Genomic DNA, 25,834 nt, shown 5'->3' with positions numbered 1-25,834 from the left:
GGGGCCGGGCTGAAGACCGGAGGGCGGAGGGCGCCGCCTCTCGTGGATTGTAGCTCCCAATATCCCGCGCGCGAGGCGGGCCCGGCTTCCCGGCACGCTTTGCGCGGTGCCGCTACGGGTCCTCAGAGGCGGCGGCCCGCGGGGCCTTCTGGGGGCCGCAGTCCGGGCGTGCTAGGCGGCGAGGGCCGGACTCGGCTTCCCGACGGGCTGCGCGGCGGCCGGGTGGGTGTCGGCGGGGCAGTCCGGCGGGCAGCGGCGGTTCCGGTGCGGCACAGCGGGCGGACGAGCGGGCGGGACGAGCTGAGCAGGACCAAGCGGGATGCGGAGCCGCCGCCGCCGCTCCCCGCGCTTCCTAAGAGTCTGAGACCCGCCGGGCCGCGCCCCCTGCCCAGGCCCGCAGTCCGAGCGTTCCGCGCGTTCCGAGCGCGGGCCGGGCCCAGCGCCGGCCGCGGCCGCGTCCCCGTCCAGTCTCGGGCGTCCCGCCCCCTGCCTGCGCCCCCTCCCCATGCGCGGCGCCCATGCGGACTGAGCCCCGCCCCCCGGCCCCGAGCCCGCCGAGCGCCGCCGCCGGAGCCCGCGCCGCCCACCCGCACCATGCTCAAGTGCATCCCGCTGTGGCGCTGCAACCGGCACGTGGAGTCGGTGGACAAGCGGCACTGTTCGCTGCAGGCCGTGCCCGAGGAGATCTACCGCTACAGCCGCAGCCTGGAGGAGCTGCTGCTCGACGCCAACCAGCTGCGCGAGCTGCCCAAGGTGAGCGGCCGCCCGCACCTGCCGCCCAGAGGCGCGCCCCCAGCCCCTGATTCCCCCGGCGGCAGAATCTGCCCGGGCGAGCCACCGCAGCCTCCAGCCGGCCCTGCTGGTTTGCACTGGCCAGGTCCCCACCCCAGCCAGCCCCACCCTCCTCTCCCAGCCGCCCTGGCTGGCGCAGGTGGCAGCGGTCATCAGGTGCTTGCCTGGGGATAGCGATTGTCACCGAGCCTGGAGGCGGAGCCTCATAGTGAAACCCGTGGGGATTCAGGGAGGTCGATGGGGTTAGGGTGGAACGTGGATTCAGGTGGCTGATGAGTGCTAGCCTGTTGGGCCGCTCTGGAGGTGGGGTCCAGACCTCCTCTCCTTTTCTTGCTGGGTGCAGGGGTGAGTGGGGGAGCCCTCCTGATGTACCCTTTGCTCTCGGATCTGTTCCCTGTCCCCCTTTCTTTGCCCTTGCTTCTCGTGGTCAGCTGCTCTCCTAAGACTGCTCCAAGAAAGGAGGCTGAAGAAAGCAGATTAAGAAGTATCTCATTTCTGGAGATGGGGTGCTGAGTGATCAATACCTAGGGGTTGGGTGTCCCAAAGAATGTGACCCTGTTCTGGCCGTGGTAGCGACAGCTCGGTCCTCTGTGGTCACCTGCAGGCTTCGCGCATAGCACTGTGCCTGTGGTACTCTGTTTTTGTGGGGAGCATTTACTGAGTTCTTGCCGCAGAACCAAGCCAGACTTGTCGGGATGCGGTAGCAGAGGCCAGTGTGGGCCCCTGGAGGGTGGCAGAAGTGGTTCGGGGGCTGGGTGGGCCCTGAGGTAAGACACAGGGCGGGGGATTGGGGCTTTGTCTGGTCGCCAGCAGGTGTCTTCTCAGAGTGGAGGCTGGTGTGAAGAGTAGAGGAAGGCAGCCACAGTGGGCGTGTGCACTGTGTGTTTCTTTGCTTTTCTTGCCACAAGTGGGGTGTCGTGGTTAGACCCCAGGACCCGGTGTGACCTGGAGCAGGCAGAGGCCTAGGGACCCTTGACTTGTGACACTCACGCGTCCAGGAGCTCTTCTCTGCTCTGGAGTGGTCTCTGCCACAGAGTCCGTGTCCTCCCTGCCCACAGCCTTTTTTCCGGCTGCTGAACTTGCGCAAGCTGGGCCTGAGCGACAACGAGATCCAGCGGTTGCCTCCCGAGGTGGCCAACTTCATGCAGCTGGTGGAGCTGGATGTGTCCCGGAACGGTGGGGAGCCTGGGCAGGGGCTGGGTGGAGTCTGGGGAGTGTCTGCTGGGGCTGCAGCCGTCCTGCAGGCCATGGCATCTGTCCACTGTGACACTCTGTGACAGATATCCCTGAGATCCCGGAGAGCATCAAGTTCTGCAAGGCTCTGGAGATCGCGGACTTCAGCGGGAACCCCCTCTCCAGGTGGGTGGCAGCCTGTGTTGGGGTCGGTAGGGGCTATGGGTCCCACAGCCCTGGACTGGTCATCCGAGGGCCTCTGCTTCCTCCCATCCAGGCTCCCTGATGGCTTCACTCAGCTGCGCAGCCTGGCTCACCTGGCCCTGAATGATGTGTCTCTGCAGGCACTGCCCGGGGACGTGGGCAAGTGAGTGCCTTTCTCAGGTGGAGCTAGGGTGGGGTGGGGGACTTGGATTGGCCCTGCCCCTGCTGCCACTGCTTTCCTTCCTCTTGCCCCAGCGCCTGGTCTCTCTTTCAGCCTCGCCAACCTGGTGACCCTGGAGCTCCGGGAGAACCTGCTCAAGTCCCTGCCAGCGTGAGTGTGACGGGCATTCTCCTAACAGCCAGGGCAGGGCCACAGCCTAGGGACCAGGGCTGCGTGGCCACACCTCCACCCTGCTTCCTCTGCAGGTCCCTGTCATTTCTGGTCAAGCTGGAACAGCTGGATCTGGGAGGCAACGATCTGGAAGTGCTGGTGCGGGGAGGCCTGACAGGGCAGAGACCGGAGGGCGGGCCACGGAAGCAAGGGCAAAGAAGGGGACAGCGAGCAGATCCGACAGCAAGGGGCACCTCGGGAGGGCAGGCGGGTGGGAGCTGGGTGTGGGGGCGTATAGTCTCTTGGGCATGGCGCAGTAGGAGGCTTTGCCCCATAGTTACTATTCTCTCTGTTCCTTTTTGCAGCCAGACACTCTGGGGGCTCTGCCCAATCTTCGGGAGCTGTGGCTTGACCGGAACCAGCTGTCAGCACTGCCCCCGGTGAGTCAGGGTGGGGCTGGCCCCCTGCTTCGTGCCCATCCGCGCTCTAACCTTCTGCCCACCTGCAGGAGCTCGGGAACCTGCGGCGCCTGGTGTGCCTGGACGTGTCGGAAAACCGGCTGGAGGAGCTGCCTGCTGAGCTCGGCGGGCTGGTGCTGCTCACTGACCTGCTGCTGTCCCAGAACCTGCTGCGGAGGCTGCCCGACGGCATCGGTTAGTGTGCCTGGGGGTGCCTGGGTGGGGCACACGGAGCCTGGCCCTGGAAGGAGCGTGGGGCATCAGGGCTGTGTGTGGTGTGGAACACGGGAGGATCCTGAGTGTGCCCAGGCTCTGGGAGCTGTCCCTGGGGAGGGGAGGTGGGACCCTGGGGCAGCCCAGAAGGCTGAGGAGGCAGCTGGTGGTGCTGGAGGGGGCGGTGGAGCCTGTGAGGGCAGAAGGGCAGTGCCACTGGGGCCTGGTGTTTTCTCGAAGGAGGTTGGGTCAGGCTTGTGGGGGCAAGGTAGGTAGGGTCCTCCCGAAGTACGGCGGCGGCAAGAGGGGCTGGGGGCCTTGCTATCTGCCTTGAGGGTGCTTCTGGCCAGGTGGGTAAGGCACGTCTGGGGACCATGCTCAGCCTTGTCCCCCTGTCTCCCTGACGCCAGGTCAGCTGAAGCAGCTATCCATCCTAAAAGTAGACCAGAATCGGCTGTGCGAGGTGACTGAGGCCATCGGGGACTGTGAGAACCTCTCTGAGCTGATCCTCACGGAGAACCTGCTGATGGTAGGGTCTGGCTCGGGAGGCAGAAAGGATGGGGCCGTCGGGGGTGCGGAACAAGGGCAGGGCATCAGCCTGTGTGTGCTGCTGAGGGGTGCTGGTGGCAGCCTGACGTGGAGCCACTCAGGAAGGGCCCTTCTCTTGTCAGAGGGGGAGCGTGCTGGCTGGAGGTCAGGCGGGGCAGTGAGGCCAGGGCAGGGGCTTTTGCCGTTTACCGTGAAGAATCTAGGTCTCGTGTTTATCGGTGTATGTTGTAACACTGGGGAATGGTTACAGAAGAGGCAGTAATGGGAACTTATTTGTCTGTAGGGAAGACAGATGGAGAGCAGGCTGCTCCCCAGGGGCGTCTGCCTGCCCCTCACAAAGCAGGGCAAGCTGAGGCCCCAGGCCACGGTTCGGGACGGTGGTGTTGCTGTCCCCATCCCCAGGCTGGGAAACAGGAGCTAGCCGTGGGGAGGGTGTTCATGGGAGTTTCCGGGGGGGTTCCTCACTAGGGAGATGGAGAAAGGGACTCTGGGGTTCAGGGCCCTGGGAAGGGGCTGGCCCTGAGCAGGCAGGCTGGAACTGGGGGCCTGGGGAGCCCTAGGGATGACAGGGCAGACCAGTGGGGCACCAGACAGGCTCACAGGGCGCAGCCTCGCAGGTCAGTCCAGGGCACCCATGGGAGAGGGTCAGGGATGACCTGGTGGGGTGTTTTGGTGGTGGGGACTGAAGGCTGAGGGCAGTGGGCAGAGCTTGGGGAGCAGAGGGCACGGAGTGGGGTGGAGACAGCTTCTGTGGTCAGGTCCTTGTCCCAGTATCCAAGGGCTGTGAGTGACCCTGACTGGAGCTGGCCTGGGGTGTCTGTGCCCTCCTGCCAGGGGCTGTCATCTCCTTCCCACCCCCAGCAAGCCCCTAGCGTCCTCTGACCTCTTCTTCCTGGCCAGGCCCTGCCCCGCTCCCTGGGAAAGCTGACTAAGCTGACCAACCTCAACGTGGACCGGAACCACCTCGAGGCACTGCCGCCCGAGATCGGGGGCTGTGTGGCACTCAGCGTCCTCTCCTTGAGGGACAACCGCCTGGCCGTCCTGCCACCAGAGCTGGCCCACACGGCAGAGCTGCACGTGCTGGACGTGGCGGGGAACCGGTGAGTGCCAGCCTTGCCCCGCGGGCCCAACCGTGGCCCCAACACCTGCTGACTGTGCCCGCCCGGCCCGCAGCCTGCAGAGTCTGCCGTTCGCGCTCACCCACCTCAATCTCAAGGCCCTGTGGCTGGCAGAGAACCAGGCGCAGCCCATGCTCCGGTTCCAGACGGAGGATGATGCCAGGACCGGCGAGAAGGTGCTCACCTGCTACTTGCTGCCCCAGCAGCCCCCACCCAGCCTCGGTAGGTTGTTGGCAACTGGTGCTTAGCACGGGGTGGCTCTCAGGCAGGGCTTGGGGACTAGCCTGGGTCCTGACGCTCACCTGCTGCAGAGGATGCTGGGCAGCAGGGGAGCCTCTCGGAGACCTGGAGCGATGCCCCGCCGAGCCGCGTCAGCGTCATCCAGTTCCTGGAGGCCCCCACAGGTGATGAGGACGCTGAGGAAGCTGCAGCTGAGAAGCGGGTATGAGGGTGGGGATCTGGGGGGCGAACCTCTGCCTGACCCCTGCCGTGTGGCTGCTGCTCATCCTTGTCCCCACCACAGGGCCTACAGCGCCGGGCCACACCTCACCCCAGCGAGCTCAAGGTGATGAAGAGGAGCATCGAGGGGCGGCGGAGCGAGGCCTGCCCTTGCCAGCCAGACTCTGGGTCGCCCTTGCCTGCGGAGGAGGTGGGCATGGAGCCATGGCAACCTGGCGGGCCGCTGCCCTCGGGAGCTGTGGTGGTCCGGTCCATCCTGGGAGTGGGGCTGTGAGGGCCAGGGCAGCACAGAGAAGGAGCAGGAGATGAGGCTGGTGACAGGGTTCAGGGACATGGAGCTGCAGGGCCAGCTGTGTGAAGGGTGCCAGGGTGGACGTGCGGGTCGTGCAGGGCGGGTCTGTGGGGCTGGAGTATGGGGAGAACCAGTGGTGGGTGTGCCTGGGAGCACAGGGAATGGGGTTTGGTTGTGGGGTAGGGTCTCTGGTGGAACTGCCGTGGGTGTCCTCGGCACCTGGGAAGGGGTTTGGGACTGGGACAGAGCAGGCCTGACTGTTCTCACTCAGAGCTGTGACATGCGTGCTGTGGGTTTTTGGGTGCAGCAGAACCAGTGATCTGGGCTGGGGTAGGGTGTGTGGGGCCGTGCATGGGAGGGGAGGAGGTTCATATCACGCTGGGATTTTCCTGGGAACTTGTGTGGTCCTTGTTTGTTTTAGGAAAGGCTTTCCTTGGGGCTGGGCTGTGGAACCATGGCTTTGTCCACCCTAGGCTTTGGAGGCGTGTGGCTTCCTTGCAGGCTGGGACAGGGAGCAGCTGCGAGGGTGTGAGCCTGTTAACGGTGCCTGGTTGGGGCAGTGGGAAGCTCAGGGAAGGCCTGCCACGTGGGGGGCATCCCAGGTGGCCAGCCTGTGAGTCGGGAGCTCCGTCGAAGCCTGACCCCACTTCCCACCTTCCCACCACAGGAGAAGCGGCTGAGTGCCGAGTCTGGCCTGAGTGAAGACTCTCGCCCGTCTGCCAGCACAGTCTCTGAGGCTGAGCCCGAGGGCCCATCGGCTGAGGCACAGGGTGGGAACCAGCAGGAAGCCACGACTGCTGGCGGGGAGGAAGATGCCGAAGAGGACTACGAGGAGGTGTGGATTGGCAGGAAGGAGGCAGGAGGCTGGGCCTGCTGGGTGGGGGCTGCCTCCCCTGCAGGGCCTCAGCTGGGATCGGTTTTGGTGCAGGCAGTGGCTGGGCCCTGCTGATGCTTCGGGGAGCTGCCCTGTACAGAGTGGCTGTGGGTGGTGCAGGGCCGTGCTGCTGGGGGTGCCCTGGAGAGCTGCCTCCCTAGGTGGGGTGAAGGTCTCCCATGACGGCTGGGCTCACAGAGCCCACCCCCACCCTGGACTCTCTTCTGACCCCCTGTGGGCTCCCTGGTGTGAGGCCTTGGCACACCCGTTCGTTTCCACCTGGGGCGCTGCGTGTCTCCAGGATGAGCCCCTGGCCCTCAGCTTTTCTCAGGGCTGAGACACGCGCTCCTCACTGGGTAGTTAGCGCTGAGTCTTTGTGTGGCAGGGAGGCTTTCGGAGCCCCTGTCTGTGGCCACACTGCTTAGCAGGGTCTTCCTGTGGAAGCACAGCCACAGAGCTGGGGCCACCCTCACCCTTCTGTCTGCACAGCCCACGGTGCATTTCGCAGAGGACGCACTGCTGCCCGGGGATGACAGGGAGATCGAGGAGGGGCAGCCTGAGGCCCCCTGGACCCTGCCAGGCGGGAGGCAGCGGCTCATCCGCAAGGACACGCCTCACTACAAAAAGCACTTCAAGATCTCCAAGCTGCCCCGGCCCGAGGCCGTTGTGGCTCTGCTGCAGGGCATGCAGCCTGACGGGGAGGGCCCTGTGGCTCCCGGGGGCTGGCACAATGGCCCCCACGCACCCTGGGCTCCTCGGGCCCAGGAGGAGGAGGAGGAAGAGGGTAGTCCTCGGGAGGAGGAGGAAGAGGAGGAGGAGGAAAACAGGGCTGAAGAGGAAGAGGCCAGCACTGAGGAGGAGGACAAGGAGGGGGCCGTGGTTTCTGCGCCCTCTGTCAAGGTTGGTGTCAGCCTCACCCCTGCCTGACCCAGATTCCCCTGGCCCTCCTGGGCACCCAGGGCTGCGGCAGGAGCAGGGCCGAGGCCTGACCCGCTGGCCCCTGGCCACCCGGAGAAGGTGGTGGACACGTGTGCTCCACAGTCGGCATCGCGGCCACTCTCACCAGACCCCGGGCCTGCCTTGGCATTGGTCTCAGTCCGTGCTTGGGGCCCAGGCCTGCCCTGGCGTTGGTCTCAGTGCCAGAGGCAGCTCTGCTGGCCAGTATTTGCCCGACCTGCTGGCGGGCACAGAGTTCACAGAAGCCAAGCATGGCTGCCCACTCTTTGTGGGTCTCCAGGGCCTGTCTGCACATGTCGTGGTCCCAGGGCAGGGTCTGTTCCTCTCCCAAGATCACTGGGCTCTCCTGGGATCCTCTCTGTGTTGGGCACTGCAGGCCCGAGGCCCTGACGGCTCTTTTCTGCCTTGTCGGGCCCTCCTGAGGTGCCACACAGGCCTTCGGGGCACCAGTGTGTCCCTCCCTGGCCCTCAAGTCTCCTCTCCATGGGTCACAAAGGGTCTCACCTGCTCTCTGGGCAAACTCAGATTCCAGGGGGAGTCCCTGGGTCTCACTATCCCTGCCCTTGATGACACTCCGACCCTGAGTCTGGGCCAGTGGCATGATAGCTGAGGGGGCCCGGAGGGGCCACAGCAGGGACAGCCGGGTGGGACTCCGCTCAGCTCTGGAGCCCTGCTTGTCCCCAGGTGTGTGGTGTCACTCACGCCTCCAGGATGGAGGCGCCCGTGCCAGGGCAGTCGAGGGAGCTTGCTGTGGTCTCTGTCCTTTCCGCTCGTGGCGGGGGCTGGGTGAGGCAGTGGTGGTGGTCTTGGCGGTGGCTAACCTGCACGCCTCACTGGTCCTGTCCTAACAGGGGGTGTCGTTTGACCAGGCCAATAACCTGCTGATAGAGCCTGCTCGCGTTGAGGAGGAAGAGGTCTGTACTGCCCGCTCTGCACTCTGGCCGGGCCGCTGCTGGCCCTGCTTCCCGGGCTGCGGGCTCACGCCTCTCCCCTGCACTCTGGCCGGGCCGCTGCTGGCCCTGCTTCCCGGGCTGCGGGCTCACGCCTCTCCCCTGCACTCTGGCCGGGCCGCTGCTGGCCCTGCTTCCCGGGCTGTGGGCTCACGCCTCTCCCCTGCACTCTGGCCGGGCCGCTGCTGGCCCTGCTTCCCGGGCTGCGGGCTCACACCTCTCCCCTGCACTCTGGCCGGGCCGCTGCTGGCCCTGCTTCCCGGGCTGCGGGCTCACGCCTCTCCCCTGCACTCTGGCCGGGCCGCTGCTGGCCCTGCTTCCCGGGCTGCGGGCTCACGCCTCTCCCCTGCACTCTGGCCGGGCCGCTGCTGGCCCTGCTTCCCGGGCTGCGGGCTCACGCCTCTCCCCTGCACTCTGGCCGGGCCGCTGCTGGCCCTGCTTCCCGGGCTGCGGGCTCACGCCTCTCCCCGCCCCTATTGCTTGAGCGCAGATCCCTCCCAAAAGAGCTCTCAGATCCAGCTGGGCTGCAGGATCAGGACACCTCCTGCCTGGGGCAGCCCGTCTTGGCAGGGGTGAGCGGAGAGGCTGGTCCAGCTCCCATCAGCCGCCTGTGGTGCTCTGAGCCTTACCTGCCTGCAGAGGCAGCGCAGTCCTCGCTCGAGGGTGGCAGGGGGGCCTCAGGCCGCCATCACCCGGAGGTGGGCAAGCCCCAGCCCACCACGCTCTGCAGAGCAGTGCCCTCCTGCTGGGGTCTCGGGGCTTCTCCAGCTGGTGTCTGGGCTGGCCCTGGCCGGTGAGTGGCATGAGGCCCCATTCAGCTGCCCAGGGAAAAGCCAGAAATGGCGTCTGCGTGCTGGTGGGTTCTCCTGCAGAGAGCACAGGCAGCCCCACTGCGGCCCTTCCTAGACATCCTGTCTGTTCTGTTTCCAGCTGACCCTCACCATCCTGCGGCAGACTGGGGGCCTGGGCATCAGCATTGCGGGCGGCAAGGGCTCCACACCCTATAAGGGGGACGACGAGGTGAGCACTGCCTAGGAGGGCCTTTCTGCTGCCACTGGCCTGCCCCACCACAGTTCACACTGATGGCACACAGGCCCCTTGCCCTGAGAACACTCACACGCTCTGGGGACACGGGCTGGGCCCAAGGCACCAACTGTTGTGGGATCCCGAAGTCCAAGAGCAACCTGAGGGTGCCTGGGTCTGTCTTCCCATCGCAGCCCTCCTCCTCTCACCGGGTGCCTGTGCACCAGGCCTGGGGCCACGAGCCCTTTCTCGGGGCTGACCTGCTCCTTCTAACCCTCTGGCACTCAGGATCCCACAGTGGCCAGAGCTCAGTCCTCCTGCTGGCCAGGGCTAGGGGCTGCTGGGAGTGGGTCTTCCCCTCCTGGGTCTTCTGCAGAAGGAGCAGGAATGCGGGCCCGTCTCCCTGGCCCCTGCCAAGCTCGTGTCTGTGCCCTAGGGCATATTCATCTCTCGGGTGTCCGAGGAAGGTCCTGCGGCCCGGGCTGGAGTCCGTGTGGGTGACAAGCTCCTGGAGGTGAGTCGGCAACCTCTCCGCCCCGAGTGGCAGCTGTGCCCTCTGGAGGTACATGGTCCCTGGTATTAGGGTGCTTGGCTGCCTTCTCCCGGCCTCCCCAAGAGTTCCAAGCACAGGACACCCAGACTTCCGGGTGAAGCCACGGAACCTGTAAACCCCAGGAGAGAATCACCTGGGCAAGAGCCACCTGGGCTTTCCGTTGTCACCCTGGCTCCCATCCAGCGCCCTGATTGCTCGTCTTTGTTCTGTGGGTACAGGTGTGTTTTTCTACCAGTGGGTAGGGCAGCAGCTGCACCTGGCACAGTGGCCTCTCCAGGAGGGGCCGCTCCTGGGCCGACTGAGAGGGGTCAGGCTACTGGCAGGTCTGGTGGGGTTTGGACCCTGTATGGGAGCCCTGGAGCCCCCACCTGGACACCTAGCTGTTCAGCCGGGGCACGGGCATCCGGGGGCTCTGAAGAGGCATGCGCCCTTCTTGTAGGGACACACTGAGGGCAGGTGAGGGCCCTGAAGCCCAGCCAGGAGGCGTCTGCCCAGGGCTCATATGCTGCGTCTGTGCTCAGCTCTCCTCCTAACCTTTGCGTGGGAACTGCTGTTCCTGGGTGCTGGGGTGGGGGTGTGGGTCAGTAACCCAGCGACCTTAGGTGTGTGTTGGGCTGCGCAGATGGGCCGGAGGTATCCAGGAGCGGGGCCATATGTGGCCTGGCCGTGGGGGCATCTGCTTGCCCTAGGGCTTCCCACACCGGGTTTCAGAGGACCTGGTAGGGGAGGGGTCGGTGCCCATGAGGAACCTTGTGGCTAAAGGTCTCAGGTGATGTCAGCGCCTGGGGCCTTTCCCCTCGCCCTGTGCCTCAGTCTCCCCATCCTGGAGGGAGCGTGTGGAGCCCCCAGCACGTGGCTGTCAGTGGCTGCACTGGGTCCTGACACGCACGTGGTCTCTGGCCCGCAGGTGAACGGTGTGGCTCTGCAGGGCGCCGAGCACCACGAGGCCGTGGAGGCACTCCGGGGGGCCGGCACTGCCGTGCAGATGCGAGTGTGGCGGGAGCGCATGGTGGAGCCTGAGAACGCGGTCACCATCACGCCTCTGCGGCCTGAGGATGATTACAGCCCCCGAGAGCGGCGGGGAGGGGGGCTGCGCCTGCCCCTGCTCCCGCCTGAGAGCCCCGGGCCCCTCCGTCAGCGCCACGTGGCCTGCCTGGCACGCAGCGAGAGGGGGCTGGGCTTCAGCATTGCTGGTGGGAAAGGCTCCACACCCTACAGGGCTGGTGATGCGGTGAGGCTGGGGCCCAGGGCCGGGGAGGGCTGCTCTAGAGCTGACAGCCGCACTCCAGCCTCACCGGCAGCCCTGCCTCCTTCACCCTCTCCTGCAGGGCATCTTTGTCTCCCGCATTGCCGAGGGCGGTGCTGCTCACCGCGCGGGCACACTGCAGGTTGGCGACCGCGTCCTCTCTGTGAGTGGGGATGGGGCCCCGCCCCACCCACCCGTGCCCCCTGCCCCGCCCCGCGCCCTCTGTCCCCTCCTGCCTTTGGGCCTCCCTGATTCGGGCGCGCTCTCACAGATTAATGGAGTGGACGTGACTGAGGCCAGGCATGACCACGCCGTCTCCCTGCTGACCGCTGCCTCCCCCACCATCGCCCTGCTGTTGGAGCGGGAGGCTGGGGGCCCTCTTCCTCCCAGCCCTCTGCCACATTCCTCACCCCCCACCGCTGCTGTTGCCACCACCAGCACCACCACCACCAGCATAACCACTGCCACCCCCGGGGAGCCTGGGTTGCCGAGCCTGGCCCCCAGCCTGCTGGCCGCCGCCTTGGAAGGGCCATACCCAGTGGAGGTGAGACACAAGCCCCCACCCAGGCACCCACCCAGCTTCAGCCGTGGGCACTGGCCTTCCCAGGACCTGCTCTCTTATGGCCTTGCAGCCCACTCCAGGTGGGAAGCCGGCCTGCTCGCCCTTTCCCCTGCAGCCCCTTGAGGCTGGGGCTCTGCCCCACAGCCAGACTCCTCAGTATGGTTCCCTTGACACAGTCTCCTGGCTGGCCACATGGCCACAGTCAGCAAGGATATTGTCCTCACGCTGTGTGCCTGCCTGGGCAGCAGAACACTGGTGGGGCAGAAATCCCTGTGGGCATTAGGGCAGCCCCCGCCCGCCATCCCCAAGGACCGGGACGGACTCTTGGGAGCCCTCCCACACCCTTTCCCTGTCCTGACCGAGGCCTGTCCTTGTCCCGCCCTAAATCCCCAGGAGATCCGTCTGCCAAGAGCTGGGGGCCCTCTGGGGCTTAGCATTGTCGGAGGCTCCGACCATTCCAGCCACCCGTTTGGTGTCCAGGAGCCTGGTGTGTTCATCTCCAAGGTAGGGCGGCCCATCCAGGCGGTTCTGTGAGAGGCGCACCCATCCCAGGTACCAGCGCAGGTCAGCGCGGCCTCAGCCACCAGCTGCCACCCTCCTCCCTGACAGGTGCTCCCGCGGGGCCTGGCCGCTCGCAGCGGCCTGCGGGTTGGGGACCGCATCCTGGCAGTGAACGGGCAAGACGTGCGGGATGCCACGCACCAAGAAGCAGTCAGTGCCCTGCTCCGGCCCTGCCTGGAGCTGTCGCTGCTGGTGCGGAGGGACCCGGCACCCCCGGGCCTACGGGAACTGTGCATCCAGAAGGCACCTGGGGAGAGGCTGGGCATCAGCATCCGCGGGGGTGCCAGGGGCCACGCTGGCAACCCCCGCGACCCCACAGACGAGGGCATCTTCATCTCCAAGGTGAGCCCCCCCACCCCAGCCCGCCCTGGGTCCCACCCCCCAACAGGTCTCTCCCATACCACGTCTCCCCACAGGTGAGCCCCACGGGGGCAGCCGGGCGCGACGGTCGGCTGCGTGTGGGTTTGCGGCTGTTGGAGGTGAACCAGCAGAGCCTGCTGGGCCTGACGCATGGCGAGGCGGTGCAGCTGCTCCGCAGTGTGGGCGACACCCTCACCGTGCTGGTCTGTGACGGCTTCGAGGCCAGCACCGCCGCAGCCCTGGAGGTTAGCGATCCCGCCCCGGGGACCGGGCCTCCCTCTGGCCCAGCCCAAGGTGTTGTGAGCCGCTGACACCTCTCGGGGCAGGCGACGGGTCCTCTGTGCCTCTGGGTCTGGGAGGTGCTCTGCGGCTCTGCATCAGCCGTGAGGGGTGGGGAGCTGTGGGTGGAGGGCCCTGCCTTCCCTTTCTGCTGAGATCCGGCTCATCGAGCTGTCCAGAGGCCCAGTCCAAGTAGGATGAGGCACGTGAACGGATGGCGGGAGGGGCGTGTGTTTGGGACGCACTACGTGGTCTGGTCCTAAAAGAAGCTGAGCAGTGGCGACTCCTGCAGAGTCCCATCAGGCTGCTAAGGGATGGCTCCAAGCCCTGCCCAACCAGCCAGGCAGATGCCTTGGGACGCTGAGGGTCCCCGCTCCTGTGCCTAGTGGCACCTTGCTCCTCTCAGCCCATCCCTGGGCCATGCCTGACTCCAGGGAGCCCCTCTGGTGACCCCCCAACAGAGAACTCCCTACCCAAGATCTCCTGCCCAACTGCTGGTCCGTCCCTTCCTGGACTCCAGAGCAGAAGCCCAGACGGGGAGTTGGGATGCGAGGTGGGGCCCCAGGAGTCCTCCCCACCAGCACGGCCTGGATCCTAGACAAGCCTGGCCTGTCTCAGGGGGCTCCCATCTCCCTTCCGTCTTCTTCCCCATGCCATCCCAGGGGCCCTGCAGCAGGCCTCAGCAGTTTCCAGGGGTTCTTCACTGGCGCCAGGGCGTGCAGGCTGGCTTCCCACTGGAGTGGGCTGCAGGGCCACAAGAGGGTGGGTCCCGGGAGGGCCAGCGCCCACGGCTGAAGCTGGGTGGATGCCTGGGCCTTCACCTGGCGGGGCCATCTGCTCCTCCCAGAGGGTGTCCCTGCTGGTCACACAGGTCCACAGGGGGCAGGTGGCTGTCACCACTCCCCACCGGCACACACATGGCTTCCTCTCTGTAACAGCCTCTGGGATGGGGCGGCCCCTCACATTGGTTCTGTCTTGCAAGGGATCTCTGGGATGGTGGCTTTCTGCCAGGCTGACAGTCACAGAGTGTCCTGACCCACAGCCAGCGTGGGGGCCCCCTGGCGGGAAGTGGGTCTGCATTCGTTGTTTTTGCTCCACAGCTGGACGTTGAGCTTGGGGTTGGCCCCGGGCCGGCCCTCACCCACCTCCCCTCCTGTCCTTGAGGGAGTCCTGGTTGTTTCTGGGGAAGGATTTATCTGAGGACTCGAGCCCTGGACCATCTGGTTCTCAGAGAGGGCCTTGCCTTTTATTATTTTAAATGTGTATCTAAACACATTTCATTCGATATATTTACTCATGAAGTTTTTATTAGAGAGGGAGCGAGCTCCCTCAGGGAAGAGCTAGGTATGCAGAAGGCAGGGCTAGTGCCATGTCTGTAGCCGCCATGCGGCGCTGCTGTCGGCCACAGGTTGTCTTTGCATCTGGCCGGGTCCCCCACGAGCCTGCCGTGACATGTTGGTATAGGAGGGGCAGGGGTCTCAGACCTCACACTCTGGCCAGCCACGGACAGAGCCACCTCCACACCCTCCCTGGTGTTGGGGGCAGATACCATTTCTGCCGCGTCGGGCAAGCCAGGGGTCCCGAGCAGTGGGGCTGAGAGCTGCCATCCAGCTCCCCTTCCCCGTCACCACTACCTCTTTCCCATGTCCTTCCGTCTTCCCGGGGGCTTGCTGTCCGCCCCAGCACTGCCCTTGCCCTCCGTTGTCACCCTGGCTCCCGTCCAGCACCCTGGTTGCTCATCTTTGTTCTGTGGGTACAAGTGTGTTTTTCTGCAGCGGTTGCTTATCTTTTCCTTTAAAAAAATGGGATCTTTTGAGTTACAAAAATCTAAATTTTTAAATTAAGTCTTCTGAGTCCTTTATGACTTCTGGATTCTGGTTTTTTCCTTGGGAAGATCTTCCCTACTGCAAGGTTACAAAAACATTGTCATGTTTTCTTCTAGTATTTCTGGAAGTTTAAACAACACATAGCTCCGTGGTCCACCTGGAATTGCTTTGACGAGGTCTCGCTTGTCGCCTAGGCTGTAGTGTGGTGACACAATCACAGCTCACTGCAGCCTCCGCCTCCCGCGCTCAAGCCATGTCCCCATGCCCAGCCCTGGAATTGCTTTGCAAGTAACTGGATGCATAGCTGTCCCCACAGTATCGACTGAATAGTCTGTCGCTTCCCCAGTGATTTGGGGGAAATGTGGCCTCATTGTGTTCAGTTCCTGTAGGCTCCGAGCCCTGTTCTGGACTTGGTCCCAGTGAGTTGTGAGCTACTTCTGGGCCAATGCCACGCGTTTAAATCCCTCGCTTTGTAGCAGGTTTCATGCCTAATCCTAATCGGCGAAGTCACCCACTCCTTTTTCCTGTCTTGAAAAGTTTCTGTTGTCATGTGTTTTCTCTTACAAATGAACCTGCCAAGTTCTGTGCAAAAACCGACTGGAATTCTGGGATTTCACATACGTGTATGTATGTACATATTTTGAGAAAGGGTCTCACTCTGTCACCCAGGCTGGAGTAGTGGCGCAGTCGCTGCACGCCGCAGGCTCAACCTGCCGGGCTCAAGTGATCCTCCCACCTCAGCCTCCCAAGTAGCTGGGACTACAGCTGCGCCACCACACCTGGCTCATTGTTTTAAAGTTTTCTGTAGAAACGGGGTTTTGTCATGTTGCCTAGGCTGGTCTTGAGCTCCTGGGCTCAAGTGACCTGCCTGCTTTGACCTCCCAAAGTGCTAGGCTTCCAGGCGTGAGCCCTGCGCCCAGCCTTAGGGTTATCTTTATGTCGAGTTTTTCTCTAGGGTGTCCCCCGGTGGCTCTTGCTTTCCTAGTAATTCTTATAAATCCTCACCTGGATTTATAAATCTGCTTCACCCCCTGGCAGAAGCCTGGTCGCCCTTCCCCCTTCGGGCCTCTCCCTTGTCCCCTCCCGCAGAGCCCCTGGTCCTGTGGAGGTGGGCTTGTCTTGTGCTCAGCTCTGAGGGACTTTCATCTTGTACCGTGACGTTTGCTGTAGACTCTGTTACAACATTTTTTAAATGGAGGGGGGACTGTTTCTATTTATAACCTGTAGGAATTGTTATCTGAAGCGGGTGTTGAGTTTTCTGAAGTCCTCTTATCTGCTAAGTAGGGTTGGTTCAGCCCATGGAGGTTTCATCAGCGGGCTTGGGGCTTGAGAGAGAGGAGCTGGGGTCTCACACATCAGGAGTCCACGCCATGTCTGGCTTCCTGGCTTCTCACAGAAAGCTCAGAGGACGTGGCACAGCCAGGCCGGTGCTCCCACAGGACCATCTGTGTTTCTGACTCCAGAGCATGGATGGGGTGGGGGGGGGGGTTTCAATTCATGACCCTTCTGCATTTTTCTGAAACTCAGGCCACTGGACTCATCTGTGTTTGTCTGCCTGGCCGTGCGGGCATCGGTTTGCCCACTGGGTTCTGTAACTTTCTTCTCACTGTGGGAGCCCATCTTGGCATTGGCTCAGGAGCTGCCTGCATGTCCCTAGCACTCTGGAGCAGTGGCCCGTGTTTGTCGGTCAGAGCCTACGTCTCCTGCTTTCTACGGCCCATGTCTGTCTGTCAGAGCCTACGTCTCCTGCTTTCTACGGCCCATGTCTGTCTGTCAGAGCCTACGTCTCCTGCTTTCTAGGACTGGTGCATTTTTAGGGGTCGTGCACAGTTTCATCTAAGCCTGGCCCTCACTTGCTGTCGGGCCTTGACTTTACTCCTCAGTCTCCTCGTCTGTACAATGGGTCACCCGCAGTGCCTGCTTCTCGGGGTCGAGAGGATTGATTCAGTAACGACCTGCCTCGCCATGGTCGGCGCCGACCCCTGCGCAAACCTAGGTGGGTGTGCGCTGTCTGAGAGGACCCGCCCGCTACCCCGCGTGTTTGGCATGAGGACGCAAGTCCTCTCCCACTGGGCCCCTCCTCTGCGGCCACCTCCCCCTCGGCCCTGCTGTCCGCATCCTCTTCCTCCTGGTCACGCTGACCAGGGTCCTGTGTGTTGATGGGCTTGTCAGAGCCAGCTTCTGACTACTGGTCAGGACCACCTCTCCCTTGTCATCATCACCATTAAAAATTAAACTTCAGAAGAGACTGCCCTTTCTTTTGGCAGTTCCTTGATTTACGCTCTCAGGAAGAATCCTTCAGTCTTTCCCTCTGCATCTCTGGTTGTTAACTTTTCTGTAGATATGTCTGTAAAGAAGAGATCACTAGCTCTGTTTCTGTCCTGATGTGAGCTCCTGCAGGAAAGACCTAGGAAGATGAAATGCTTGGTTCTTCCATTTGTTAGTTTTTAGAGTAACAGGCTGGGGCCCTGGAATCTTCCAAAGGTGGTTCCTGAGGTCTTTCTGTTTTTAGGGTTTTCGTGAACTTATGAGTCTTTATTTTCCTGATGGGTTTCAACACAGCGTTCCCTTGATGTCCCTTGATCAGGCAGCGAGACCCCGCATCCCTGTGGCATGACCCCATCATTCCCCAGCTGCTTTGACAGGGCATTTTTTGTACTTCCTGCCCTGGCCCTGGATTCCAACATTTTTGTGTGGGACCTGGCCCCTCTCGGTGGGAGCTGGGTGTAGGGCTCCTAGCCGTGGGACCTGGCCCCTCTCGGTGGGAGCTGGGTGTAGGGCTCCTAGCCGTGGACCTGGCCCCTCTCGGTGGGAGCTGGGTGTAGGGCTCCTAGCCGTGGACCTGGCCCCTCTCGGTGGGAGCTGGGTGTAGGGCTCCTAGCCGTGGACCTGGCCCCTCTCGGTGGGAGCTGGGTGTAGGGCTCCTAGCCGTGGACCTGGCCCCTCCCGGTGGGAGCTGGGTGTAGGGCTCCTAGCTGTGGACCTGGCCCCTCTCGGTGGGAGCTGGGTGTAGGGCTCCTAGCCGTGGGACCTGGCCCCTCTCGGTGGGAGCTGGGTGTAGGGCTCCTAGCCGTGGGACCTGGCCCCTCTCGGTGGGAGCTGGGTGTAGAGCTCCTATAACCATGGGCCAGGCGTGCTCAGGACTCGGGCACTGCCTTTGCTGCTCTGTGGCCTCTGCAGCAGATGGAGGCTGAGAGGTGGATGTTTTTAGAAAGAGAAAAAATCATGAGTTTGTACTGTTAAATTTAACTCATTTAAGATTGCAGGGTTTTTACTAACTTTTGTAATTTTATACTTTTTCTCATAAAATCTCTCCTTAATTCCTTAATTTCAAAATTAACTGAGTGTGGTGGCACATGCCTGTAGTCGCAGGTACTCAGGAGGCTGAAACAGGAGGATCGCTTGAGCCCAGGAATTTGAGTCCAGCCTGAGCAAGACAGACTCTAAAAAACAAAAACAGCGACACCAGTGGTACAACTGCGAGCAGGAGCGTGGAGAGGGGCCGAGTTCCTGGCGGCTGCTTGCTGAGGGTTCACCCTGCCTGGGACGTACAGTCCACATCCTGTGTTCTCAGCCACTTGAGATCATTCTGTGGTTTTGCTACCAAGCTGATAACACAGTTGGGCTGACTCATTTTAGCTTTTAGGGTAACTTTTTAAAAATCTGTTTTTTGTTTTTTTTTGAGACAGAGTCTCACTCTGTTTCCCAAGCTGGAGTGCAGTGGCACGATCTCGGCTCATTGCGACCTCCACCTCCTGGGTTCAAGCGATTCTCCTGCCTCAGCCTCCCGAGTAGCTGGGATTACAGGCATCTGCCACCAAAAAAATCTGTTTCTTAATTGTGTAAATCTTCATGTGGTTCCAAAGTTGAAGTTATATAGAATCACTTCAGAAGACCGGCCTCCATCTCTCTGCTCCGAGACTACCATCTTTATTAATTTTGGTTTATTCTGCCATTTGTTTCTTTTTGAAAAATGTAAGCACATACATAAATGAATTTTAAACTTAGAGAAAAGTTGCAAAAACAGGACAAAGAACCTCTGACACTCAGCCCTATTCATGGCTCACCCACTGCGCCGGGGACGTGCTCCGTCGTGGAAGGGCACGGCCCGGTCCCTGTGGGGCTTGGCCACCGCATCCCTCTAGTCTCCTTCGGTCGGAGCGTGCCTCTGTCTTTGCTGATTTCTCTGACCTTGACGCTTCTGCTGGGCGTAGGCCCTGCCTGCAGTGATTGCCCCCATGCTGGGTCTGGTGTCCTCACAGGCTTCAGCGTGTGCATCTTGGCCGGGATTATGGAGCTACCACGTGTCTCTGTGCCTACCACCAGGGCTCACTGGTGATGCTCTGAACCGTGGGGTCAGCCAGGTTTCCCCCTGCAGTTACTCCTGCCCCTTGAAATCAGCAAGTGTGGAAGGTGCTTTGAGAGCATATAACAGGCTGTTTCTCATCCAGCTTCGCCTGTGAGCCTCAGCACCTTGATGGTTCTGAGCGGGCCCCGAGGTGGTTGGTGACATTCCTGACCCACCACTCCCATACTCATCAGGCAGCTTCCTGCCACCGAGCCTTCCCTTCTCCCAGTTTATGTGTGTCTGCTTACCTGTTCACATGGGCGCACAAGGGAGTCCATTTCATTAACAAGTGAGCTTCCATTTTATTTCATGGGCGACAGCCTTTTACCATCGTAATTTATTTTGATGCTCAAATTGTCCCAGCCTTGGCCCACAGGAGGGGCTTGAGGACCTGAGGCATTCTGACACGACCTCCCCTCTCTCAGCAGCCCCTCACCTTCTGCCTCCAGGATGTGCTGGGCTTCTCTCCATACCCTGCCCAGCCCTGGAGTCGCCCCTTTCTCTCAGGAGCACTGGATCCTTTTAGTGGAGAGTGACATTTAGAAGCTGTGGTCTGGCCCTGGACCCAGCGTTCTTGGGGTGTCATCTCAGGACTTCCTGGGGGCCAGAGCTGGAGGGTATGCCGGTCATTCTCAAGGTTATTCTTGGAACAGTAGAAGAGGGTGAGCTCCTAGTGGCTGTCGGAGTCAGCACCCGGGTCTGCCTTTTCTGTGTTTGAACAGCTCTCTCTGACATGAGAGGCCGGGCTGCCTAGGACCTTGCTTCCCACTCTGCCAGGCCCCCTGCCTCTCTTGGACCTGCCCAGTGGCTTTTTGACTTGTTATTTCAGAAACCGAGAAGACAGGCACCTTGTTTGTTGTTTGTCCTGCTAGTTCTGTGAGTCTGAAAGAGACGTAGCTAAGTCTCCCCGTGTAACGGTGCTTTTACGACACTCGCATTTCTAGTCTTTGCTTTCTGTGTTTAGCTGCTTCCTTGTTGAGCGCTTACAGTTGATGACTGTATCATCGTTGTAAACAGCATCTTTTGTGGTGACGGCATCCGTCTGCCGCTGGACAGCTCTGAACTCACACCCTTTCTCCCCCGGCCTGAGCAGCCCCTCCCTGTGCCTCCTGTGTGTTTGCCTGGCATCTCTTTGCCTGCCCCTTACTTACCATTTCAGCTGTGTTTTTAACCAACAGTACAGGGCTGGGTTTGTCCTTGAGGCCACACTGAGAGCTCCTCGATTTCGCAGGGACCCCGTCTGTGATGAGGGCGGTGAGCAATGCCTCTGTCCACTGTGCTGCCTCCTCCGCTGCTTCTGGCTGCTGCTGGGGGTGGAGGTTTGAAGCAGTCCCATTGCCCCCCGCGGGCTTGGAAGTCAGCTCTTCCCATGGTTCCGTCTGCCCGTGTTAACCCCAGGCTCAGGATTCAAGTACATCTTGTGCTCAACCAGAAGCCCCTGCCTGTCCTGGCCCTGTCTCCTCGCCCCCCTCTGCCCTGCCTGAGCTATCTGAGCGCCTTTCCTTTCCAGACGCCCCCCTCCGCCTTGCCAGTCTCTGGCTTGGGACAGGTGATCGAGCTCTGGGGAGTGCAGAGCTGGCCGGGCCTCCTGCATGGTGTCCCTTGTTTCAGAATCCCTGCCCAGCACTCACGCCGGGGTCTGGAGCCAGCCTTTCCATCCGAGGGGGCCGTTCTGCCCCATCAGTTCCAGTGCCTGCTACTCACGCCCCTCCTTCCCCCATGTTGGTGGCTGTCAGCTCTTCCTGGGGGTGACTTTACACAGTCAGCAAAGTGGCAGGCATCATGCTACTTCACAGTCTCGCCTAGTGAAGACATGACCACGTCCACGGCAGCCCTGTGAGCTGTGATGGGGACGGGCCGGGGACAGTGCTGCAGCGTCCTGGGGGGCCCACCAGAGTGCCCTCCAAGGCTGCCTCAGCCACGCCGTCAGCCCTGCCCAGGGACGCGGCTCCTGGGTTCGCCGTTGCTGACTATTCTGGGCTGGGGCCCCAGCCTGCCCCAGAGGTGGGACCCCGGGTTGCAGTCCCCCCTTCTTAGCCCACACCCCTCTTCTCAGGTGTCCCCAGGTGTCATTGCCAACCCCTTTGCGGCAGGCATCGGCCACCGGAACAGCCTGGAGAGCATCTCTTCCATCGACCGGGAGCTGAGCCCTGAGGGCCCAGGCAAGGTCAGAGGTGCCTGCAGCCGGCAGCCCCAGGGCCAGGGAGCCCGAGGCCGGTGGTGCCTGACGGGTCTGCTCTGCTCTGCTCACAGGAGAAGGAGCTGCCTGGACAGACCCTGCACTGGGGGCCCGAGGCCACAGAAGCCGCAGTGAGTGTGGTCGCCCCACCCCCCTCACATCAGGGCACTGGAGCGGGGTGCACATTGCCTGTGGGGTGCTGGGTAGTAACCCCCAGGACCCCCTCTCCTGCCCTGTGCTGGCCGGGTGCTGCCACGGCGCTACCCCTGCTAGTGCTGTGTTCACTCTGTCCCCAGGGTCGGGGTCTGCAGCCCCTGAAGCTGGACTACCGCGCCCTGGCCGCCGTGCCCAGCGCTGGCAGTGTGCAGAGGGTGAGTGCCCGGTGTGCAGTGCCCCCCACCTCCGTCCTGTTGTCCTGTTCATCTGCCACCCCAGGACAAACGCCAGGGCCATCCAGGAGGGAACCTTTGGGCGGGGGCTGGGGTGGGAGGAGGCCACGTCTGACCTGCAGGCTGCCCCAGCCTGGCACATGCTTATCACCCTCATTCTCAACCCAAGCCATGTTGGTGCTGCCCCACCCACACACCCTGAGCTGCGGATGGGTGACACAGGCCAAGGCATCCCTCTAGTGGCGGTGCGAGAGCTTCACCTGCTGCTGCTGGGGCTGCTCAGCCCCAGAGGGTGCGAGCTGGAGGCGGAGGCTCCTGGGGGATTGGGCAGGCACATGTCACCAAGGGGAGGACAGGCTGGAGCAGCTGGAGGGGCGGGTGCTGGGGACAGGCAGGAGGATGTGCAGGCCCATCCCTCCCCTTAGAGATACAAATAACCCTCCCAGAGGGTGCACCCCACCAGCCCCACCGAACGTGAGTGCTGAGGGGTGGGCTCCGCAGGAACGTGAGTGCTGAGGGGTGGCTCTGGCAGACCCTTGCCCAAGCGGTGGGGTGGTGGTGAGGGGCCAGGCAGGGCCTGGGTCTGAGGCAGCCCATTCGGGGGCTCTTGGGTACCGACCCTGCCTCCTCTGGCCATGGGCAGCGCTAAGAGGGAGGCTTCAAGGAGGCCCTTCATCCTCATGAACAACAGCACAGCCATGGGGGCAGCAGTCAGGGCGCCACTGAGCCCTGAGGGCTGCACACCACAAGTAGGGGCTCCCCACCATCACCTCTGTCCCTGGCCCCTCCCCTGAGCCCTCCCTGCTCTCTTCTCCGGCTGTCCTGTCTGCTCCCATCTCTCCTGCAAAGCTCCAGCCAGCACACTGCCATGGAGACAGCAGCTGCCCAGCCCAGGCCCCCGCATCCTGTGGGAACGGGGACGAGCCCCTCCATGCTGACCGAGTGTCTGGGGCATCCCTTGGGCTATAGTCAGGTTGGGGAACTGAAGAGCTTCTGTGGCTTTTAGGCAAGCCCCAGGCCCCCCAGTCCCTCCTGGTCAGGGGCCACAGCCCTGCCCAGCCTCACCCCACCCACTGCCTACTCCTCCAGGTACCGTCTGGAGCAGCTGGAGGGAAGATGGCTGAATCTCCCTGCTCCCCTAGTGGCCAGCAGGTGAGTGTCCCAAGTTAACGGGTGCGCCCCATGGTGGGTGGAGGGCAGGACAGATGGCAGCTGTGCACAGGACGCCTCCTCCAGGGATGGGGGGTCAGGGGCCAGCGTGGGGTGCTGTTGACTCTGGTTTTCCCTCTGCTACCATGGGGCCTCCAGTGTGAGGAAGGCCAGGGACACTTTCCTGGCCAGAGCTGCCTGGCGATGGGGTGGGGGGCCTGAGTGTGCTGTTCCTGGAGGGGCTCAAGCTCCTGAGACCCCAGTCAGTGTCTCGGGCCCAACACCTCCCAGAGCCCACCTTACCCCTGCCTGCCTTTTGTCTGGGGGTCCTTGCCCCCCCACTGTTGGCACCTCCCAACACACTGCCACGTGGGGGTGGAGGTGGCAGCACCCATGAGACCCAGCCCCAGCTCAGTCCCTCACAGGCAAGATGTCAGCCCCACCCAGGTTGGTCGGTCTCTCTCTCTCTGTCTCTCCCACCCCCCCTCTACCCCCGTCCCTTGCCTTAAACCCCTGATCCTGCTCTCCTCTGCCCCCGCCGCCCCCACCTGCCTTTTTTAGACAAAACCAGGGGTGATCCAGCCACTGGCTCAGGCCTGGCCAAGGGGCTCCCCAGCCCCCAGGGGCAGAGGTTGTCCCCACTCCGTGAGTGCTCTGTCCCGTGGGTGGGGGTGGCAGAGCCTCCTTCCCCAGCAGGATGGTGGGTGGGGATCAAAGGCAGGCTGGGGGACAGGCGGGGGGACAGCCGGTGGTGAGTTGCACACAGCTGCAGCCCCGACAGCTGCCCCAGCATAGCTCACAAGAGCCCCACCCCCCAGCCGCCCTCCCCGCCTTCCCCGGATGAACTGCCCGCCAATGTGAAGCAGGCCTACAGGGCCTTCGCGGCCGTGCCCACTTCTCACCCTCCTGAGGATGCCCCTGCCCAGGTGTGTGGGGGCAGCATGCCTCCCTGCTGCGCGTGGTTGGGGTGGGTGCCCGGGGGCTCCAGTATCTCGGAGGAATGCCAGCCAAACCTCAAGGTCCGCTCCCCCCAGCCCCCCACGCCTGGGCCTGCAGCCTCCCCGGAGCAGCTGTCCTTCCGGGAGCGGCAGAAGTACTTTGAGCTGGAGGTGCGCGTGCCCCAGGCCGAGGGCCCCCCTAAGCGCGTGTCCCTGGTGGGTGCTGACGACCTGCGGAAGATGCAGGAGGAGGAAGGTGAGGGGCACAGAAGTGGGGTGGGGGTTGGGTCTAGGCTGGCCTGGCCTGACCCACCCTGCCCTCTGGCAGCCAGAAAACTACAGCAGAAGAGAGCGCAGATGCTGCGGGAGGCAGCAGAGGCTGGGGCCGAAGCAAGGCTCGCCCTGGACGGGGAGATGCTGGGCGAGGAGGAACAGGAGGATGAGCAGCCACCCTGGGCCAGCCCGAGCCCCACCTCAAGGTGAGCACCCGCCCACCAGACGCCCCCTACTCACCCCACGTGCCCCTGCCCCCCACAGCACGTCCTGTCCCTTCCCCAGGCAGAGCCCAGCGTCACCCCCACCCCTGGGAGGCGGCGCCCCGGTGCGGACGGCCAAAGCTGAACGGCGCCACCAGGAACGGCTGCGCGTGCAGAGTCCGGAGCCACCGGCACCCGAGCGTGCCCTGTCCCCTGCCGAGCGCCGGGCCCTGGAGGCCGAGAAGCGTGCGCTGTGGAGGGCAGCCAGGTAAGCCCCTGCGTGGGGTCCCCGCCCCGCCCTGCCGCCTGTCCCCGCTCCTGCCCCAAGTCACCCCTGCCCGCTGTTCTCTGCAGGATGAAGTCATTGGAACAGGACGCTCTCCGAGCACAGATGGTCCTCAGCAGGTCCCAGGAAGGCCGGGGCACGCGGGGGCCCCTGGAGCGACTGGCCGAGGCCCCTTCCCCTGCGCCCACCCCGTCGCCCACCCCTGTGGAAGGTCTGTGGGTCAGGGCAGGTAGGGGGGTCAGCCTGCTGCATGGGCTGCTTCCAATGCCCGCTTCTTGTCCCCCCAGACCTCGGCCCCCAGACCAGCACCTCCCCGGGACGCCTGGTGAGGAGCCGGTGGCTATGCCTTCACTTCACCCCCGAGGCATTGGGGCGGGGGGGTCTGGCCTGCCCCCACCCCCGTGGCCCTCACCGCCCCCTTTCCTCTCACTCTCTGCCTCTCCCCTCACGCTGTCCTTTCAAGCCCTTGTCTGGAAAGAAGTTTGACTACAGGGCCTTTGCGGCCCTGCCTTCTTCCAGACCTGTCTATGACATCCAGGTACCTGGCCTCCAGGCCTCTGCATGCCTGCCACCCTGTCCGTGCCTGCCACCGCCTCCATCCGCTCCCGCAGGGCCTCCCCGCGCTCTGCCGTGGCCCTGCCTCTTCACCCCCCTCCCCCTTCAGCCGGGCTCTGTGGGCCTCAGGGCTGGGAGCCCACCCGTCCACGTGGGTGGTTTGGGGCAGGGCTGGCACCGGCCTGACCAACACTCTCCCCATCACAGTCACCGGACTTTGCTGAGGAGTTGAGGTCCCTGGAACTATCTCCCAGCCCTGGTGAGTTGGGGCCGGGCTGGGGTGAGCTCCCAGGAGCCCAGCTGCCCTCAGCTCACTGCCCACCTGTCCCTGCCCTCCAGGCCCGCAGGAGGAGGATGGAGAAGTGGCTCTGGTGCTTCTGGGCAGGCCCTCACCCGGCACTGTGGGCCCTGAAGATGTGGCACTGTGCAGCAGCCGCCGCCCCGTAAGGCCTGGGCGCCGTGGCCTGGGCCCCGTGCCCTCCTAGAGGAGCAGGCGCCTCCCCCAGACTTGGGGTGGGGGCCCTGCCAGCTCCAGCACCACCCTTGCCCCAAGTCTTTTAACCTGGGTGTTAGCATTTTAAAGAGACCCCACAGGAGTTCCGGCCTGTGACTAACTGCCCCACCCCAGCCGAGACCTCGGCGAGACTGTAACTAGTGATGTTTGTACAACCAAAGACTCTATTTTGTGGTTTAAGGAGAATAAAGTTGACTACATTTTACCTCCCGTCTGCCTG

At 63.1% G+C, this 25,834-nt stretch overlaps 1 protein-coding gene across 8 annotated transcripts; it reads left to right on the top strand.

Moving 5' to 3' along the window:
- Positions 1 to 127: 127 nt before the first annotated feature.
- On the top strand, positions 128 to 25,819 carry SCRIB (scribble planar cell polarity protein). Of its 8 annotated transcripts, none has more exons than XM_055348458.2 (38): positions 128 to 753; positions 1,851 to 1,968; positions 2,073 to 2,151; positions 2,243 to 2,332; positions 2,444 to 2,500; positions 2,596 to 2,659; positions 2,866 to 2,940; positions 3,009 to 3,153; positions 3,582 to 3,700; positions 4,621 to 4,820; positions 4,894 to 5,060; positions 5,150 to 5,280; positions 5,362 to 5,487; positions 6,257 to 6,424; positions 6,953 to 7,363; positions 8,272 to 8,334; positions 9,301 to 9,390; positions 9,830 to 9,907; positions 10,854 to 11,177; positions 11,275 to 11,334; positions 11,464 to 11,736; positions 12,148 to 12,258; positions 12,364 to 12,657; positions 12,732 to 12,920; positions 21,185 to 21,295; positions 21,382 to 21,438; positions 21,604 to 21,678; positions 22,786 to 22,848; positions 23,407 to 23,490; positions 23,664 to 23,771; positions 23,880 to 24,039; positions 24,112 to 24,262; positions 24,342 to 24,527; positions 24,614 to 24,756; positions 24,833 to 24,870; positions 25,009 to 25,083; positions 25,308 to 25,359; positions 25,440 to 25,819. In XM_055348458.2, exons 1-38 carry the CDS (start codon positions 595 to 597, stop codon positions 25,583 to 25,585), a joined length of 5,040 nt encoding a protein of 1,679 aa, XP_055204433.1. In that variant the 5' UTR covers positions 128 to 594; the 3' UTR covers positions 25,586 to 25,819. The 8 variants fall into 8 exon arrangements, 7 of the variants coding, with proteins under 7 accessions (XP_055204433.1, XP_055204434.1, XP_055204432.1 ...); XR_008667746.2 differs by having other exon boundaries at positions 129 to 753; positions 11,275 to 11,355; positions 25,065 to 25,083; positions 25,440 to 25,531; XM_055348457.2 differs by having other exon boundaries at positions 129 to 753; positions 11,275 to 11,355.
- The last annotated feature ends 15 nt before the right edge of the window (positions 25,820 to 25,834 follow it).

This window comes from Gorilla gorilla, chromosome 7 (assembly GCF_029281585.2).
Source record: "Gorilla gorilla gorilla isolate KB3781 chromosome 7, NHGRI_mGorGor1-v2.1_pri, whole genome shotgun sequence".
Lineage (NCBI taxonomy): Eukaryota > Metazoa > Chordata > Mammalia > Primates > Hominidae > Gorilla > Gorilla gorilla.
The sequence above is the reverse complement of the archived record's forward strand: the minus strand, read 5'-3'. Positions and strand labels throughout refer to the sequence as shown.